This window comes from Oncorhynchus gorbuscha, unplaced genomic scaffold (genome assembly GCF_021184085.1).
Source record: "Oncorhynchus gorbuscha isolate QuinsamMale2020 ecotype Even-year unplaced genomic scaffold, OgorEven_v1.0 Un_scaffold_537, whole genome shotgun sequence".
Taxonomy (NCBI): Eukaryota; Metazoa; Chordata; class Actinopteri; order Salmoniformes; family Salmonidae; genus Oncorhynchus; species Oncorhynchus gorbuscha.
Window position 1 is genome coordinate 130,068 of NW_025745361.1, and position 20,123 is coordinate 150,190.

General features: G+C 46.8%; 1 protein-coding gene across 1 annotated transcript; it reads right to left on the minus strand.

The window, feature by feature from the left end:
* Positions 1-1,548: 1,548 nt before the first annotated feature.
* LOC124018519 (WD repeat domain phosphoinositide-interacting protein 2-like) lies at positions 1,549-19,556 on the minus strand (the record flags this gene model as incomplete). The annotated part of the gene is made up of 8 exons (XM_046333854.1): positions 19,520-19,556; positions 13,097-13,293; positions 12,689-12,785; positions 5,434-5,531; positions 5,127-5,219; positions 4,698-4,768; positions 3,635-3,742; positions 1,549-1,555 (listed from the first exon to the last, which is right to left on the minus strand). Coding segments are annotated over exons 1-8 (708 nt in total), but the record flags the coding sequence as incomplete, so codon positions are not given.
* Between the last annotated feature and the right edge of the window lie 567 nt (positions 19,557-20,123).

Genomic DNA, 20,123 nt, shown 5'->3' on the forward strand with positions numbered 1-20,123 from the left:
CCCACACACCACCATGTTAATATACAGGACAACACCTCCTCTGTTGACCACACACACACACCATGTTAATATACAGGACAACACCTCCTCTGTTGACCTACACACACCATGTTAATATACAGGACAACACCTCCTCTGTTGGCCTACACACACACACACCAGTTAATATACAGGACAACACCTCCTCTGTTGACCTACACACACACACCATGTTAATATACAGGACAACACCTCCTCTGTTGACCTACACACACACACCATGTTAATATACAGGACAACACCTCCTCTGTTGACCTACACACACCATGTTAATATACAGGACAACACCTCCTCTGTTGACCTACACACACCATGTTAATATACAGGACAACACCTCCTCTGTTGACCTACACACACACACCATGTTAATATACAGGACAACACCTCCTCTGTTCCTACACACACCATGTTAATATACAGGACAACACCTCCTCTGACCTACACACACACACCATGTTAATATACAGGACAACACCTCCTCTGTTGACCTACACACACACACCATGTTAATATACAGGACAACACCTCCTCTGTTGACCTACACACACACACCATGTTAATATACAGGACAACACCTCCTCTGTTGACCTACACACACACACCATGTTAATATACAGGACAACACACACACCATGTTAATATACAGGACAACACCTCCTCTGTTGACCTACACACACCATGTTAATATACAGGACAACACCTCCTCTGTTGACCTACACACACCATGTTAATATACAGGACAACACCTCCTCTGTTGACCTACACACACACACCATGTTAATATACAGGACAACACCTCCTCTGTTGACCTACACACACACACCATGTTAATATACAGGACAACACCTCCTCTGTTGACCTACACACACACCATGTTAATATACAGGACAACACCTCCTCTGTTGACCATGTTAATATACAGGACAACACCTCCTCTGTTGACCACACACACCATGTTAATATACAGGACAACACCTCCTCTGTTGACCTACACACACACACCATGTTAATATACAGGACAACACCTCCTCTGTTGACCTACACACACACACACCATGTTAATATACAGGACAACACTCCTCTGTTCCTCTGTTGACCTCCTCTACCTACACACACCATGTTAATATACAGGACAACACCTCCTCTGTTGACCTACACACACCATGTTAATATACAGGACAACACCTCCTCTGTTGACCTACACACACATGTTAATATACAGGACAACACCTCCTCTGTTGACCTAATGTTAATACAGGACAACACCTCCTCTGTTGACCTACACACACCATGTTAATATACAGGACAACACCTCCTCTGTTGACACACACACCATGTTAATATACAGGACAACACCTCCTCTGTTGACCTACACACACCATACACACCATGTTAATATACAGGACAACACCTCCTCTACACTACACACACCATGTTAATATACAGGACAACACCTCCTCTGTTGACCACACACACACACCATGTTAATATACAGGACAACACCTCCTCTGTTGGCCTACACACACACCATGTTAATATACAGGACAACACCTCCTCTGTTGACCTACAACACCATGTTAATATACAGGACAACACCTCCTCTGTTGACCTACACACACACACCATGTTAATATACAGGACAACACCTCCTCTGGTGACCTACACACACACCATGTTAATATACAGGACAACACCTCCTCTGTTGACCTACACACACCATGTTAATATACAGGACAACACCTCCTCTGTTGACCTACACACACCATGTTAATATACAGGACAACACCTCCACCATGTTGACCTACACACACACCATGTTAATATACAGGACAACACCTCCTCTGTTGACCTCCTCTGTTGACCTACACACACCATGTTAATATACAGGACAACACCTCCTCTGTTGACCTACACACACACACCATGTTAATATACAGGACAACACCTCCTCTGTTGACCTACACACACCATGTTAATATACAGGACAACACCTCCTCTGTTGACCTACACACACACACCATGTTAATATACAGGACAACACCTCCTCTGTTGACCCACACACACCATGTTAATATACAGGACAACACCTCCTCTGTTGACCTACACACACCATGTTAATATACAGGACAACACCTCCTCTGTTGACCTACACACACCATGTTAATATACAGGACAACACCTCCTCTGTTGACCTACACACACACACCATGTTAATATACAGGACAACACCTCCTCTGTTGACCTACAGGACAACACACACACACACCATGTTAATATACAGGACAACACCTCCTCTGTTGACCTACACACACCATGTTAATATACAGGACAACACCTCCTCTGTTGACCTACACACACCATGTTAATATACAGGACAACACCTCCTCTGTTGACCTACACACACCATGTTAATATACAGGACAACACCTCCTCTGTTGACCTACACACACCATGTTAATATACAGGACAACACCTCCTCTGTTGACCTACACACACACACCATGTTAATATACAGGACAACACCTCCTCTGTTGACCTACACACACCATGTTAATATACAGGACAACACCTCCTCTGTTGACCTACACACACACACCATGTTAATATACAGGACAACACCTCCTCTGTTGACCTACACACACACACCATGTTAATATACAGGACAACACCTCCTCTGTTGACCAACACTGTTGACACACACACCATGTTAATATACAGGACAACACCTCCTCTGTTGACCTACACACACACCTACAGGACAACACCTCCTCTGTTGACCTACACACACCATGTTAATATACAGGACAACACCTCCTCTGTTGACCTACACACACCATGTTAATATACAGGACAACACCTCCTCTGTTGGACCTACACACACACACCATGTTAATATACAGGACAACACCTCCTCTGTTGACCTACACACACCATGTTAATATACAGGACAACACCTCCTCTGTTGACCTACACACACCATGTTAATATACAGGACAACACCTCCTCTGTTGACCTACACACACACACCATGTTAATATACAGGACAACACCTCCTCTGTTGACCTACACACACCATGTTAATATACAGGACAACACCTCCTCTGTTGACCTACACACACACCATGTTAATATACAGGACAACACCTCCTCTGTTGACCTACACACACATGTTAATATACACCATGTTAATATACAGGACAACACCTCCTCTGTTGACCTACACACACACACCATGTTAATATACAGGACAACACCTCCTCTGTTGACCTACACACACACACCATGTTAATATACAGGACAACACCTCCTCTGTTGACCTACACACACACCATGTTAATATACAGGACAACACCTCCTCTGTTGACCTACACACACACACCATGTTAATATACAGGACAACACCTCCTCTGTTGACCTACACACACACACCATGTTAATATACAGGACAACACCTCCTCTGTTGACCTACACACACACCATGTTAATATACAGGACAACACCTCCTCTGTTGACCTACACACACACACCATGTTAATATACAGGACAACATCTAGAATCAGACTAATGCAGCCAGGTGAGGGGGCGGGGTACTTACTTCTCTTTCTGCGTCTCTAGTTTGAAGATGTGGACCGTCTCCGTGTTACTGGATGCTGATAGGTAGAGGCCTTCCATACTGAAGGCCAGGGAACAGATAGATACACACCTAACACACACACACACACACACACACACACACACACACACACACACACACACACACACACACACACACACACACACACACACACACACACACACACACACACACACACACACACACACACACACACACACTTCAGTGTGTCAGACTGAACTCAGCTGTAGCTCATTTAATATTGTCCACTATTAAAACACATATTACTATATAGAGTGGAATGAAGGAGAAGAAGGAGCGAGATGAAGAAGAAGGAGGGAGAAGATGAAGAAGGAGGGAGAAGAAAAAGGAGGGAGATGAAGAAGAAGGAGGGAGATGAAGAAGAAGGAGGGAGATGAAGAAGAAGGAGGGAGATGAAGAAGGAGGGAGAAGAAGAAGGAGGGAGATGAAGAAGGAGGGAGATGAAGAAGGAGGGAGATGAAGAAGGAGGGAGAAGAAGAAGAAGGAGGAGATGAAGAAAGGAGGGAGATGAAGAAGGAGGGAGAAGAAGAAGGAGGAGGAGATGAAGAAGAAGGAGGGAGAAGAAGAAGAAGGGAGAAGAAGAAGGAGGAGGAAGATGAAGAAGGAGGGAGATGAAGGAGGGAGAAGAAGAAGACAGAGGGAGATGAAGAAGAAGGAGGGAGACGAAGAAGGAGGGAGATGAAGAAGGAGGGAGAAGAAGAAGAAGAAGGAGGGAGAAGAAGAAGGAGGGAGAAGGAGGAGAGAAGAAGAAGGAGGGAGATGAAGAAGGAGGGAGATGAAGAAGGAGGGAGATGAAGAAGGAGGGAGATGAAGAAGGGAGATGAAGAAGGAGGGAGATGAAGAAGAAGAAGGAGGGAGATGAAGAAGGAGGGAGAAGAATAAGAAGAAGGAGGGAGATGAAGAAGAAGGAGGGAGATGAAGAAGGAGGGAGAAGATGAAGAAGGAGGGAGATGAAGAAGAAGGAGGGAGATGAAGAAGGAGGGAGACGAAGAAGACGTCCTACCTTTTGACTCCTCGACGGAACTCAAACAGTTTCTGTCCCTCAGGGATGGAGAACACACGAATCACCGTACCCTATCAGAACACACTGGTTACATTACACACAGGATAGCTGATCCCTGATACAGCGAGGTTACAACACACACACTTCCAGCCGGTCCACCACTACACTGTTAATACCCATCAGATCTGCTACCATGGAAGGGTCAGGGTTAAGGGCCAAGGCCAGGGTTAAGGGTCAGGGTTAAGGGTCAGGGTTAAGGGCCATAGAGATGGATAGAAAATAGTATCTGTATGGTAAGGGTCAGGGTTAAGGGTCAAGGTTAAGGGTCAGGGTTAAGGGCCAGAGTTAAGGGTCGGGATTAAGGGTCAGGGCAGAGGTACCGGCTGACACCACCTCAGTAGTTCAGTGTAACAGTTTAAAGTGTCCCACCTTCTCCGAGGCTGTGGCCAGTTTGGTTCCGCTAGCATCAAACACCACAGCTGCTAATGGACTGTCATGGGCTGGGATCATGTTGGCCGCCCTCTGGAGACACAGTTAAACACACAGAGACTGAAACACCACAGTTGTAGTAGAGCTAGCCATCTTCAATGTGTGTGTGTGTGTGTCTGTGTGTGTGTGTGTGTGTGTGTGTGTGTGTGTGTGTGTGTGTGTGTGTGTGTGTGTGTGTGTGTGTGTGTGTGTGTGTGTGTGTGTGTGTGTGTGTGTGTGTGTGTGTGTGTGTGTGTGTGTGTCATACCAGGTTGACCGTGTCAAACACCTGGACCTCTCCTATTGTAGCACTGCCGGGGTAGGCCAGGTAACAGTTATCATTACTGATGGAGAGAGCACACAACCCTGGGGAGAAAACACACAGATATTACAGTAGGAGAAAACACACAACCCTGGGGAGAGAACACACAACCCTGGGGGAAAACACACAACCCTGGGGAGAGAACACACAACCCTGGGAGATCAACACACAACCCTGGGGAGAGAACACACAACCCTGGGGAGAGAACACACAACCCTGGGGAGAGAACACACAACCCTGGGAGAGAACACACAACCCTGGGGAGAGAACACACAACCCTGGAGAGAGAACACACAGATATTACAGTAGGAGAAAACACACAACCCTGGGGAGAAAACACACAACCCTGGGGAGAGAACACACAACCCTGGGAGAAAACACACAGATATTACAGTAGGAGAAAACACACAACCCTGGGGAGAGAACACACAACCCTGGGGAGAAAACACACAGATATTACAGTAGGAGAAAACACACAACCCTGGGGAGAGAACACACAACCCTGGGGAGAAAACACACAGATATTACAGGAGGATAAAACACACAACCCTGGAGAGAAAACACACAGATATTACAGTAGGAGAAAACACACAACCCTGGGGAGAAAACACACAGATATTACAGTAGGAGAAAACACACAACCCTGGGGAGAGAACACACAACCCTGGGGAGAAAACACACAGATATTACAGGAGGATAAAACACACAACCCTGGAGAGAAAACACACAGATATTACAGTAGGAGAAAACACACAACCCTGGGAGAAAACACACAGATATTACAGTAGGAGAAAACACACAACCCTGGGGAGAAAACACACAGATATTACAGTAGGAGAAAACACACAACCCTGGAGAGAGAACACACAACCCTGGGGAGAAAACACACAGATATTACAGGAGGATAAAACACACAACCCTGGGGAGAAAACACACAGATATTACAGTAGGAGAAAACACACAACCCTGGGGAGAAAACACACAGATATTACAGTAGGAGAAAACACACAACCCTGGGGAGAGAACACACAGATATTACAGTAGGAGAAAACACACAACCCTGGAGAGAGAACACACAACCCTGGGGAGAGAATACACAACCCTGGGGAGAGAACACACAACCCTGGGGAGAGAACACACAACCCTGGGGAGAGAACACACAACCCTGGGGAGAGAACACACAACCCTGGGGAGAAAACACACAACCCCGGGGAGAGAACACACAACCCTGGGGAGAGAACACACAACCCTGGGGAGAGAACACACAACCCTGGGGAGAAACACACAACCCACACCCTGGGGAGAGAACACACAACCCTGGGGAGAGAACACACAGATATTACAGTAGGAGAAAACACACAACCATGGGGAGAAAACACACAACCCTGGGGAGAAAACACACAGCCCTGGGGAGAGAACACACAATCCTGGGGAGAGAACACACAGATATTACAGTAGGAGAGAACACACAGATATTACAGTAGGAGAAAACACACAGCCCTAGGGAGAAAACACACAACCCTGGGGAGAAAACACACAGCCCTGGGGAGAGAACACACAACCCTGGGGAGAGAACACACAGATATTACAGTAGGAGAGAACACACAGATATTACAGTAGGAGAAAACACACAGCCCTGGGAAGAAAAGACACAACCCTGGGGAGAAAACACACAAACCTGGGGAGAGAACACACAACCCTGGGGAGAGAACACACAACCCTGGGGAGAGAACACACAACCCTGGGGAGAGAACACACAACCCTTGGGGAGAGAACACACAACCCTGGGGAGAGAACACACAGATATTACAGTAGGAGAAAACACACAACCCTGGAGAGAAAACACACAACCCTGGGGAGAGAAAACACAGATATTACAGTAGGAGAAAACACACAACCCTGGAGAGAGAACACACAACCCTGGGGAGAAAACACACAGATATTACAGGAGGAGAAAACACACAACCCTGGAGAGAAAACACACAGATATTACGGTAGGAGAAAACACACAACCCTGGAGAGAAAACACACAACCCTGGGGAGAAAACACACAGATATTACAGGAGGAGAAAACACACAACCCTGGAGAGAGAACACACAACCCTGGAGAGAGAACACACAACCCTGGAGAGAGAACACACAACCCTGGAGAGAGAACACACAACCCTGGAGAGAGAACACACAACCCTGGAGAGAGAACACACAACCCTGGAGAGAGAACACACAACCCTGGAGAGAGAACACACAACCCTGGGGAGAGAACACACAACCCTGGGGAGAGAACACACAACCCTGGGGAGAGAATACACAACCCCGGGGAGAGAACACACAACCCTGGGGAGAGAACACACAACCCTGGGGAGAGAACACACAACCCTGGGGAGAAAACACACAACCCTGGGGAGAAAACACACAACCCTGGGGAGAGAACACACAACCCTGGGGAGAGAACACACAGATATTACAGTAGGAGAAAACACACAACCATGGGGAGAAAACACACAACCCTGGGGAGAAAACACACAGCCCTGGGGAGAGAACACACAATCCTGGGGAGAGAACACACAGATATTACAGTAGGAGAGAACACACAGATATTACAGTAGGAGAAAACACACAGCCCTAGGGAGAAAACACACAACCCTGGGAGAAACACACAGCCCTGGGGAGAGAACACACAACCCTGGGAGAGAACACACAGATATTACAGTAGGAGAGAACACACAGATATTACAGTAGGAGAAAACACACAGCCCTGGGAAGAAAAGACACAACCCTGGGGAGAAAACACACAAACCTGGGGAGAGAACACACAACCCTGGGGAGAGAACACACAACCCTGGGGAGAGAACACACAACCCTGGGGAGAGAACACACAACCCTGGGGAGAGAACACACAACCCTGGGGAGAGAACACACAACCCTGGGGAGAGAACACACAGATATTACAGTAGGAGAGAACACACAACCCTGGGGAGAGAACACACAGATATTACAGTAGGAGAGAACACACAACCCTGGGGAGAGAACACACAACCCCGGGGAGAGAACACACAACCCTGGGGAGAGAACACACAACCCTGGGGAGAGAACACACAACCCTGGGGAGAGAACACACAACCCTGGGGAGAGAACACACAACCCTGGGGAGAGAACACACAACCCTGGGGAGAGAACACACAACCCTGGGGAGAAAACACACAACCCTGGGGAGAGAACACACAACCCTGGGGCGAGAACACACAGATATTACAGTAGGAGAAAACACACAGCCCTGGGGAGAGAACACACAGATATTACAGTAGGAGAAAACACACAACCCTGGGGAGAGAACACACAACCCTGGGGAGAGAACACACAGATATTACAGTAGGAGAGAACACAAAACCCTGGAGAGAGAACACACAACCCTGGAGAGAGAACACACAACCCTGGAGAGAGAACACACAACCCTGGGGAGAGAACACACAACCCTGGGGAGAGAACACACAACCCTGGGGAGAGAACACACAACCCTGGGGAGAGAACACACAACCCTGGGGAGAAAACACACAGCCCTGGGGAGAAAACACACAGATATTACAGTAGGATTGAACACACAACTCTGGGGAGAGAACACACAACCCTGGAGAGAGAACACACAACCCTGGGGAGAGAACACACAACCCTGGAGAGAGAACACACAACCCTGGAGAGAGAACACACAACCCTGGGGAGAGAACACACAACCCTGGGGAGAGAACACACAACCCTGGGGAGAGAACACACAACCCTGGGGAGAGAACACACAACCCTGGGGAGAGAACACACAACCCTGGGGAGAGAACACACAGATATTACAGTAGGAGAGAACACACAACCCTGGAGAGAAAACACACAACCCTGGGGAGAGAAAACACAGATATTATAGTAGGAGAAAACACACAACCCTGGGGAGAGAACACACAACCCTGGAGAGAAAACACACAACCCTGGGGAGAGAACACACAACCCTGGGGAGAAAACACACAGCCCTGGGGAGAAAACACACAACCCTGGGGAGAGAACACACAACCCTGGGGAGAGAACACACAGATATTACAGTAGGAGAAAACACACAACCCTGGGGAGAGAACACACAGATATTACAGTAGGAGAGAAAACACACAGCCCTGGGGAGAGAACACACAACCCTGGGGAGAGAACACACAACCCTGGGGATAGAACACACAACCCTGGGGAGAGAACACACAACCCTGGAGAGAGAACACACAGATATTACAGTAGGAGAGAACACAAAACTACTAAATACAATACGGTTGGATTAAACAGGTTCAGGTTCCACTAGATGTTGGAACATTGCTGAGGGGACTTGCTTCCATTCAGCCACAAGAGCATTACTGAGGTCGGCACTGATGTTGGGCGATGAGGCTCGTAGTCGGCGTTCTAATTCATCCCAAAGGTGTTCCATGGGTTGAGGTCAGGGCTCTGTGCAGGCCAGTCAAGTTCTACCACGCCGATATCGACAAACCATTTTCCATTCTGTGAGCGTGTTGAAAGCCACTGATCTCCTCAGTAAGGCCATTCTATTGCCAATGTTTGTCTATGGAGATTCCATGGCGGTGTGCTCGATTTTAAACACCTGTCTGAAACGGGTGTGGCTGAAATAGCCGAAACCCCTAATTTGAAAGGTTTTCCACATACTTTAGTATATATATGGGTTGGGATTTAGTCCTAGGTTAAGGGTTTTACCTGCGGGGTTGGGATTTAGTCCTAGGTTAAGGGTTTTATCTGAGGGGTTGGGATATAGTCCTAGGTTAAGGGTTTTACCTGAGGGGTTGGGCTAGATGTAGTTCTAGGTTAAGGGTTTTACCTGAGGGGTTGGGCTAGATGTAGTTCTAGGTTAAGGGTTTTACCTGAGGGTTGGGATTTAGTCCTAGGTTAAGGGTTTTACCTGAGGGGTTGGGCTAGATGTAGTTCTAGGTTAAGGGTTTTACCTGAGGGGTTGGGATTTAGTCCTAGGTTAAGGGTTTTACCTGAGGGGTTGGGATTTAGTCCTAGGTTAAGGGTTTTACCTGAGGGGTTGGGATTTAGTCCTAGGTTAAGGGTTTTACCTGAGGGGTTGGGATTTAGTTCTAGGTTAAGGGTTTTACCTGAGGGGTTGGGCTAGATGTAGTTCTAGGTTAAGGGTTTTACCTGAGGGGTTGGGATTTAGTCTAGGTTAAGGGTTTTACCTGAGGGGTTGGGATTTAGTCCTAGGTTAAGGGTTTTACCTGAGGGGTTGGGATTTAGTCCTAGGTTAAGGGTTTTACCTGAGGGGTTGGGCTAGATGTAGTTCTAGGTTAAGGGTTTTACCTGAGGGGTTGGGCTAGATGTAGTTCTAGGTTAAGGGTTTTACCTGAGGGGTTGGGCTAGATGTAGTTCTAGGTTAAGGGTTTTACCTGAGGGGTTGGGATTTAGTTCTAGGTTAAGGGTTTTACCTGAGGGTTGGGATTTAGTCCTAGGTTAAGGGTTTTACCTGAGGGGTTGGGCTGATGTTGTCCTAGGTTACAGGGTTTTACCTGAGGGTTGGGATTTAGCCTCTAGGTTAAGGGTTTTACCTGAGGGTTGGGCTAGATGTAGTTCTAGGTTAAGGGTTTTACCTGAGGGGTTGGGCTAGATGTAGTTCTAGGTTAAGGGTTTTACCTGAGGGGTTGGGCTAGATGTAGTTCTAGGTTAAGGGTTTTACCTGAGGGGTTGGGATTTAGTCCTAGGTTAAGGGTTTTACCTGAGGGGTTGGGATTTAGTCCTAGGTTAAGGGTTTTACCTGAGGGGTTGGGCTAGATGTAGTTCTAGGTTAAGGGTTTTACCTGAGGGGTTGGGCTAGATGTAGTTCTAGGTTAAAGGTTTTACCTGAGGGGTTGGGATTTAGTCCTAGGTTAAGGGTTTTACCTGAGGGGTTGGGATTTAGTCCTAGGTTAAGGGTTTTACCTGAGGGGTTGGGCTAGATGTAGTTCTAGGTTAAGGGTTTTACCTGAGGGGTTGGGCTAGATGTAGTTCTAGGTTAAGGGTTTTACCTGAGGGGTTGGGCTAGATGTAGTTCTAGGTTAAGGGTTTTACCTGAGGGTTGGGCTAGATGTTGTCCTAGGTTAAGGGTTTTACCTGAGGGGTTGGGATTTAGTTCTAGGTTAAGGGTTTTACCTGAGGGGTTGGGCTAGATGTAGTTCTAGGTTAAGGGTTTTTACCTGAGGGGTTGGGCTAGATGTTGTCCTAGGTTAAGGGTTTTACCTGAGGGGTTGGGATTTAGTCCTAGGTTAAGGGTTTTACCTGAGGGGTTGGGATTTAGTCCTAGGTTAAGGGTTTTACCTGAGGGGTTGGGCTAGATGTTGTCCTAGGTTAAGGGTTTTACCTGAGGGGTTGGGATTTAGTCCTAGGTTAAGGGTTTTACCTGAGGGGTTGGGATTTAGTTCTAGGTTAAGGGTTTTACCTGAGGGTTGGGCTAGATTTAGTCCTAGGTTAAGGGTTTTACCTGAGGGGTTGGGATTTAGTCCTAGGTTAAGGGTTTTACCTGAGGGTTGGGCTAGATGTTGTCCTAGGTTAAGGGTTTTACCTGAGGGGTTGGGATTTAGTCCTAGGTTAAGGGTTTTACCTGAGGGGTTGGGATTTAGTCCTAGGTTAAGGGTTTTACCTGAGGGGTTGGGATTTAGTCCTAGGTTAAGGGTTTTACCTGAGGGGTTGGGCTAGATGTAGTTCTAGGTTAAGGGTTTTACCTGAGGGGTTGGGCTAGATGTAGTTCTAGGTTAAGGGTTTTACCTGAGGGGTTGGGCTAGATGTAGTTCTAGGTTAAGGGTTTTACCTGAGGGGTTGGGCTAGATGTAGTTCTAGGTTAAGGGTTTTACCTGAGGGTTGGGCTACCCCATGTGAGTTCTAGGTTAAGGGTTTTACCTGAGGGTTGGGCTAGATGTAGTTCTAGGTTAAGGGTTTTACCTGAGGGTTGGGCTAGATGTAGTTCTAGGTTAAGGGTTTTACCTGAGGGGTTGGGCTAGATGTAGTTCTAGGTTAAGGGTTTTACCTGAGGGGTTGGGCTAGATGTAGTTCTAGGTTAAGGGTTTTACCTGAGGGTTGGGCTAGATGTAGTTCTAGGTTAAGGGTTTTACCTGAGGGGTTGGGCTAGATGTAGTTCTAGGTTAAGGGTTTTACCTGAGGGGTTGGGCTAGATGTAGTTCTAGGTTAAGGGTTTTACCTGAGGGGTTGGGAGGTGTCTCTCTGATGGTGTGCAGGACCTTCATGTCTCTGATGTTGTGGATGTACAGAGATTCCTCCAGACATACTATCAGCCTCTGAAACACACACAGGAATCTTCAGTGTTGTAGCTAGGAGTTTAACACACCTGTCCAGACATACTATCAGCCTCTGAAACACACACTCCTGCTCATCATCACATCTCACTGTGTGTGTGTGTGTGTGTGTGTGTGTGTGTGTGTGTGTGTGTGTGTGTGTGTGTGTGTGTGTGTGTGTGTGTGTGTGTGTGTGTGTGTGTGTGTGTGTGTGTTCCTGTGTGTGTGTGTGTGTGTGTGTGTGTGTGTGTGTGTGTGTGTGTGTGTGTGTGTGTGTGTGTGTGTGTGTGTGTGTGTGTGTGTGTTGTGTGTACCTGTCTGTTGTGTGACAGCCAGTATAGTGTTACCTGTAACTTGACAGCCAGTATAGTGTTACTGTAACTATAGTTACAGATCTCCGTTCCTTTCTTGAAGTGACAGACCTTCAGCTTCCTAGGAGCCTTCAGACTGACGATCGCCACCAGACTACTGCTGAACAGACGCTCTACAATACACACATCCTCTGTGTCCGCTGAGCGTGCACACACACACACACACACATTAGTACCACACAGTATAACCCCATTGCTCTAATATTCTAGAGAGCTATTCCATATTATAGTGATCCTACATTAACAGTGGGGATGATGACTGTATGGCCTGTGAGTGGAATACATGTCTGTAGTACAGGACCTTCAGGAAAGTATTCAGACCCCTTGACTTTTTACGTTTGACTATGTTACAGCCTTGTTCTAAAATGGATGACATTTTCCCCTCATCAATCTACACACAATACCCCATAATGACATCACAATGCCCCATAATGACATCACAAAACCCCATAATGACATCACAATACCTCATAACGACATCACAATACCCCATAATGACATCACAATACCTCATAACGACATCACAATACCTCATAACGACATCACAATACCCCATAATGACATCACAATACCCCATAATGACATCACAATACCCCATAATGACATCACAATACCCCATAATGACATCACAATACCCCATAATGACATCACAATACCCCATAACGACATCACAATACCCCATAATGACATCACAATACCCCATAATGACATCACAATACCCCATAATGACATCACAATATCCCATAATGAGAAAGCAAAAACATATTTCTTTTGATTTTACTATTTTTTTTTAAATTTCTGCTAACTAAGAGAAAACTGTAGAAATGTTTGCAGATTTATACAAAATAAAAAGTTTATTTAGCATTGAAGGTCCCCAAGAACACAGTGGCCTCCATGATTCTTAAATGGAAGAAGTTTGGAACCGCCTAGACTCTTCCTAGACCTGGTCGCCCGGCCAAACTGAGCAATCGGTGGAAAAGGGCCTTGGTCAGGTCGACCAAGAACCTGATGGTCACTCTGACATAGCTCCAGAGTTCCTCTGTGGAGATGAGAGAACCTTCCAGAAGGACAACCATCTCTGCAGCACTCCACCAATCAGGCCTTTATAGTAGAGTGGCCAGACGGAAGCCACTCCTCAGTAAAAGGCACATGACAGCCCGCTTGAGTTTGCCAAAAGGCACCTAAAGGACTCTGAACATGAGAAACAAGATTCTCTGGTCTGATGAAACCAAGATTGAACTATTTGGCCTGAATGCCAAGCGTCACGTCTGGAGGAAAACATGGCTCCATCCCTACGGTGAAGCATGGTGGTGGCAGCATCCCTACGGTGAAGCATGGTGGTGGCAGCATCCCTACGGTGATGCATGGTGGTGGCAGCATCATGCTGTGGGAATGTTTCTCAGCGACAGGGGCTGGGAGACTAGTCAGGATCGAGGAAAGATGAACAGAGCAAAGTGCAAAGAGGTCCTTGATGAAAAGCCCTGAGGGCTCTGGAGCAGGTTAAGACTGGGCGAAGGTTCACCTTCCAACAGGACAACAACCCTAAGCACACAGCCAAGACCTGACGCAGGAAGGGCTTCGGGACAAGTCTCTGAATATTCCTTGAGTGGTCCAGCCAGAGCCCGGACTTGAACCTGATCAAACATCTCTGGAGAGACCTGAAAATAGCTGTGCAGCGCGCTCCCCATTCAACCTGACAGAGCTTGAGAGGATCTGCAGAGAAGAATGGGAGAAACTCCTAAATACAGGTGTGCCAAGCTTTAGGGCGTGATACCCAAGAAGACCTGAGGCTGTAATCAAAAACAATTTAATACATTTTAGAAAAGGTGCTTCAACAAAGTACAGAGTAAAGGGTCTGAATATTTATGTAAATTATTTTGATAAATTATCAAAATTTGAAAAACTTGTTTTTGCTTTGTCATTATAGGGTATTGTGATGTCATTATAGGGTACTGTGATGTCATTATGGGGTATTGTGATGGCATTATGGGGTATTGTGATATCATTATGATTTGGTATTGTGATGTCATTATAGGGTACTGGCCTGACCAGGCCGGAGAAAATTTGATGTCATTATGGGGTATTGTGATGTCATTATGGGGCTGTGATGTCATTATGGCCTGATGTCATTATGGGGTATTGTGATGTCATTATAGGGTATTGTGTGTAGATTGATGAGGGGGAAAAACAATTTAATACATTTTAGAATAATTCTGTAATGTAACAAAACATGGAAAAGGTCAAGGGGTCTGAATACTTTCTGAAAGCAATGTATATATAGTAAATATATAGCCATTCCATATTACTGTAAAACAACATTAAGAGTGATGGTTATGACTGGGTGGTATCTAGTAAGTGCAGTATTTTTCATATATATTATATTATATTATATTGACACGTCATAAATCCATATGATATTGATACTCACTACATTCATAGAATCTGCTGACCAAGGCTTGTCCACAGACGATAGGGGGGAGAAGAAGGCTTGACACTGGCCTGATTTGGTTCCTGGTGACAGCTAAAGACCTGGAGAGAGGACACACACACACGTTAGAACAGATACCTGACTTGATGAGAGAGAGAGACAGGCTGGTGACACTGGCCTGACCGAGGGGAGAGAGAGAGACAGGCTGGTGACACTGGCCTGACCGAGGGGAGAGAGAGAGACAGGCTGGTGACACTGGCCTGACCGAGGGGAGAGAGACAGGCTGGTGACACTGGCCTGACTGAGGGGAGAGAGAGAGACAGGCTGGTGACACTGGCCTGACTGAGGTGAGAGAGACAGAGACAGGCAGGTGACACTGGCCTGACCGAGGGGAGAGAGACAGAGACAGGCTGGTGACACTGGCCTGACGAGGGGAGAGAGACAGAGACAGGCTGGTGACACTGGCCTGACCGAGGGGAGAGAGACAGAGACAGGCTGGTGACACTGGCCAGACCGAGGGGAGAGACAGAGACAGAGACAGGCTGGTGACACTGGCCTGACCGAGGGGAGACAGACAGACAGAGACAGGCTGGTGACACTGGCCTGACCGAGGCTTGTGACTGGCCTGAGAGACAGAGACAGGCTGGTGACACTGGCCTGACCGAGGGGAGAGAGACAGAGACAGGCTGGTGACACTGGCCTGACTGAGGGGAGAGAGACAGAGACAGGCTGGTGACACTGGCCTGACTATGACAGTGTGTGTTTGAGTGACATTGGGTCACACGGTGTGTGTTGCAATCCCACTACCCAGAAAGTGGTCAGCAATGGCATCCACTTACACAGACTCCACCAGGGACGGGTAGAAATCACCAAACACCACCAAGATCAATGTATCAAAACACCACCAAGATCAATGTATCAAAACACCACCAAGATCAATGTATCAAAACACCACCAAGATCAATGTATCAAAACACCACCAAGATCAATCAAAACACCACCAAGTATCAAAACACCACCAAGATCAATGTATCAAAACACCACCAAGATCAATGTATCAAAACACCATCAAGATCAATGTATCAAAACACCATCAAGATCAATGTATCAAAACACCACCAAGATCAATGTATCAAAAATAAACTACTAAATACTTAGTGAAAATAAATATATTTTAAAATACATTGATTTCCGCTCTTCTCACTAAACAGCAAATGATTGCGTCGTGTTATTATATTTAGGCCTAGCTGCCTGTTTTTTTGTTCTGAATAAAAGTGACATCATATATTTCCCAAGGCTACTACAAGGCTCCTTTTGCCTTCTTGCAATGCAATACTTCAACGTTGGTTCAATTATTAGTTTGAGGGTTTTTGTGAGTTAACACACTGTTCCCTGGTAGGCTGTCATTGTAAATAAGAATGTGTTCTTAACTGACTTGCCTCGTTAATTAATTAAAGGTGAAATTTTTAAAAACTATGGGAGGCTGGGCGCTGAAGGGAGTTGAAGTTTTCATTATGCAAATATTCAACCAAGTTCAGCTCAAACTTACTAATCAACTACAATGACCATCATACATTGCGCCTGTTCTTTTCCATCTTGGACAAAAATGGATTCACTTTAGGTTTAGAAATTCTGTGCTTTTACGCCTGCTAAGTTAGGTTAGATACACACAGACCAATGATGTATATAAACCCTGCTGATGCTATGTATTGGCCATTGAGAAGCTTTAAGCCATATTGGCACTCCTCAGTAGGAGCAGTTCTCCATTGGAATGAATGGAATTCTACAGTATTTACAGTAAAGGTTTCAAGGACAACATTACATGTGTTTAAGTCTTTTTTGTTGTTGTCGTGGGGACAGTAGCATTAGAACTTTCCAAAAATGTATCATTTATTAGTCATTTCCTATGTGGACCTGACAGAGACAGTGGAATATTTTCAATGTTTTGGCAATTGAATGTGCACAATTTTTGGCTTTGGTATTTCCACTAAAAGGCGCTAATCATTTTAATGTAATTATTTCATAATGCATTTCATACAAACATTTTTTTAAAGAATCGAAACAGGGTTTTTTTTATATAATGAACGGAAACGACCTGAAAAAGCACTAATCGCTCAGCACACTTAAACATTTAAGTTTATTTAACTAGGCAAATCAGAACAAATTCGTATTCACAATGCCGGCCTACACCGGTCAAACCGGGGATTAGTACATGCGCATGGTCTAAAGTTTACGGGAGGATAAGCACATTCTCAAGTCAAGTTCAGTTTTCAGACTGTGAAAACTGGTTCACGCATGTTTAGGGCCATATTCTGTGAATGTGTAGCGTTTATACATGAGGGCCCAGGTGAACCGTAGCTTTCTGGGCAGAGAGGAGATCTCGCCTTTTCATCGTCCTTTGCCCAGATATTGGTTCAGGTATCAATACACTTTATCATATTAAGGAATGATCCCCGCGCCTTTTGTGTTAGACAACTAGTTTATGCTTCTTGTTTATCCAAGCACTTTAGCTAGCTGGCTGGATAGCGTTTTAGCTGGCTGACGACATGGATGCTAAAGTAGGCAACATGATCAGACAGCTTGTCAGCTAACTAGCATCTCTCCCCGGTCCTCCTCTCCCTTCTCCCCGGCCCTCCTCTCCCTTCTCCCCGGTCCTCCTCTCCCTTCTCCCCGGCCGTCCTCTCCCTTCTCCCCGGCCCCCCTCTCCCATCTCCCCGGCCCTCCTCTCCCATCTCCCCGGCCCTCCTCTCCCTTCTCCCCGGCCCTCCTCTCCCATCTCCCCGGCCCTCCTCTCCCTTCTCCCCGGTCCTCCTCTCCCTTCTCCCCGGCCTTCCTCTCCCATCTCCCCGGCCCTCCTCTCCCATCTCCCCGTCCCTCCTCTCCCTTCTCCCCGGCCGTCCTCTCCCATCTCCCCGGCCCTCCTCTCCCTTCTCCCCGGTCCTCCTCTCCCATCTCCCCGGCCCTCCTCTCCCTTCTCCCCGGCCCTCCTCTCCCTTCTCCCCGGCCCTCCTCTCCCATCTCCCCGGCCCTCCTCTCCCATCTCCCCGTCCCTCCTCTCCCTTCTCCCCGGCCCTCCTCTCCCTTCTCCCCGGCCCTCCTCTCCCCGGTCCTCCTCTCCCTTCTCCCCGGTCCTCCTCTCCCATCTCCCCGGCCCTCCTCTCCCCGGTCCTCCTCTCCCTTCTCCCCGGCCCTCCTCTCCCTTCTCCCCGGTCCTCCTCTCCCTTCTCCCCGGGCCTTCCTTACGTGTTGTCCTGGTTAAAGTTGGCGAAGAGGAGCTGGCTACAGCCGGTCTCCCCGCTCTGACTAGCCAAGTTCATGGGCCCGGCACCATCTAATCCAGCCGTGTGAGAAAGCAGCAGTCGGGTAGGTTGTGGATAGTAACTGGGTGAAGTTGGCCTGTATTCATGGAGCCATCTCACTGTTCTCTTGTTGTTGTTGTTTTCTCCGTCGCTGTTGCCCCCTCTCTCTGCGCATGGGCGGCAGCAGGGTTTTGCGACAGTTTCTTAAAGGGGCCCTTCCACCATTTCACAGGTTTGGTTTACGGTTGTGTTTGAGGATGGAAGAAGTGTGATAAATGACAATCACTTCATGGGAACGTCTCAAAAAATCTACACATTTATCGGAATCTCGTTTCAGTTGAAACAATAATCTGTTCAACGACCACTTTATACCAAAGATTTTATGAACTAACCCAAGATAGACCAGAGCCTGTGGTCTCCAATGGGAACACAAACATAGGTGGCAGAACAAGCAAGGAGGTGGGCAGAGATTTCCGTTGGGAAGCACACTTCCGGGCACTGTGCGTCCTCTCATCACCATGTTTGGTAGTGAGTGGAAACGCCAACCGGATGCTTCATATTTACACATCCGGTGAAATATCTGTCTCATTGTTCTGTGGCTGTGGCTATACGATTGATATTATTGATATTCTGCCGTACTTGTCACCAGGAGATGGCGCAGTGTGACAACATACATTTTCATAATTTCAGACACTGGACAACTGCCGTATAAGAACTGGAGACAGCGTCCAAGATGCCCGCCCGTTGTTGTCAAGGTAATGTAATGTACTGTAATGTAATGTACTCAAATCAAATTGTACTTGTTACATGCCTTGAATACAACAGGTGTAGTAGACCTCACAGTGAAATGCTGAATACAACAGGTGTAGTAGACCTCACAGTGAAATGCTGAATACAACAGGTGTAGTAGACCTCACAGTGAAATGCTGAATACAACAGGTGTAATAGACCTCACAGTGAAATGCTGAATACAACAGGTGTAGTAGACCTCACAGTGAAATGCTGAATACAACAGGTGTAGTAGACCTTACAGTGAAATGCTGAATACAACAGGTGTAGTAGACCTTACAGTGAAATGCTGAATACAACAGGTGTAGTAGACCTTACAGTGAAATGCTGAATACAACAGGTGTAGTAGACCTCACGGTGAAATGCTGAATACAACAGGTGTAGTAGACCTCACGGTGAAATGCTGAATACAACAGGTGTAGTAGACCTTACAGTGAAATGCTGAATACAACAG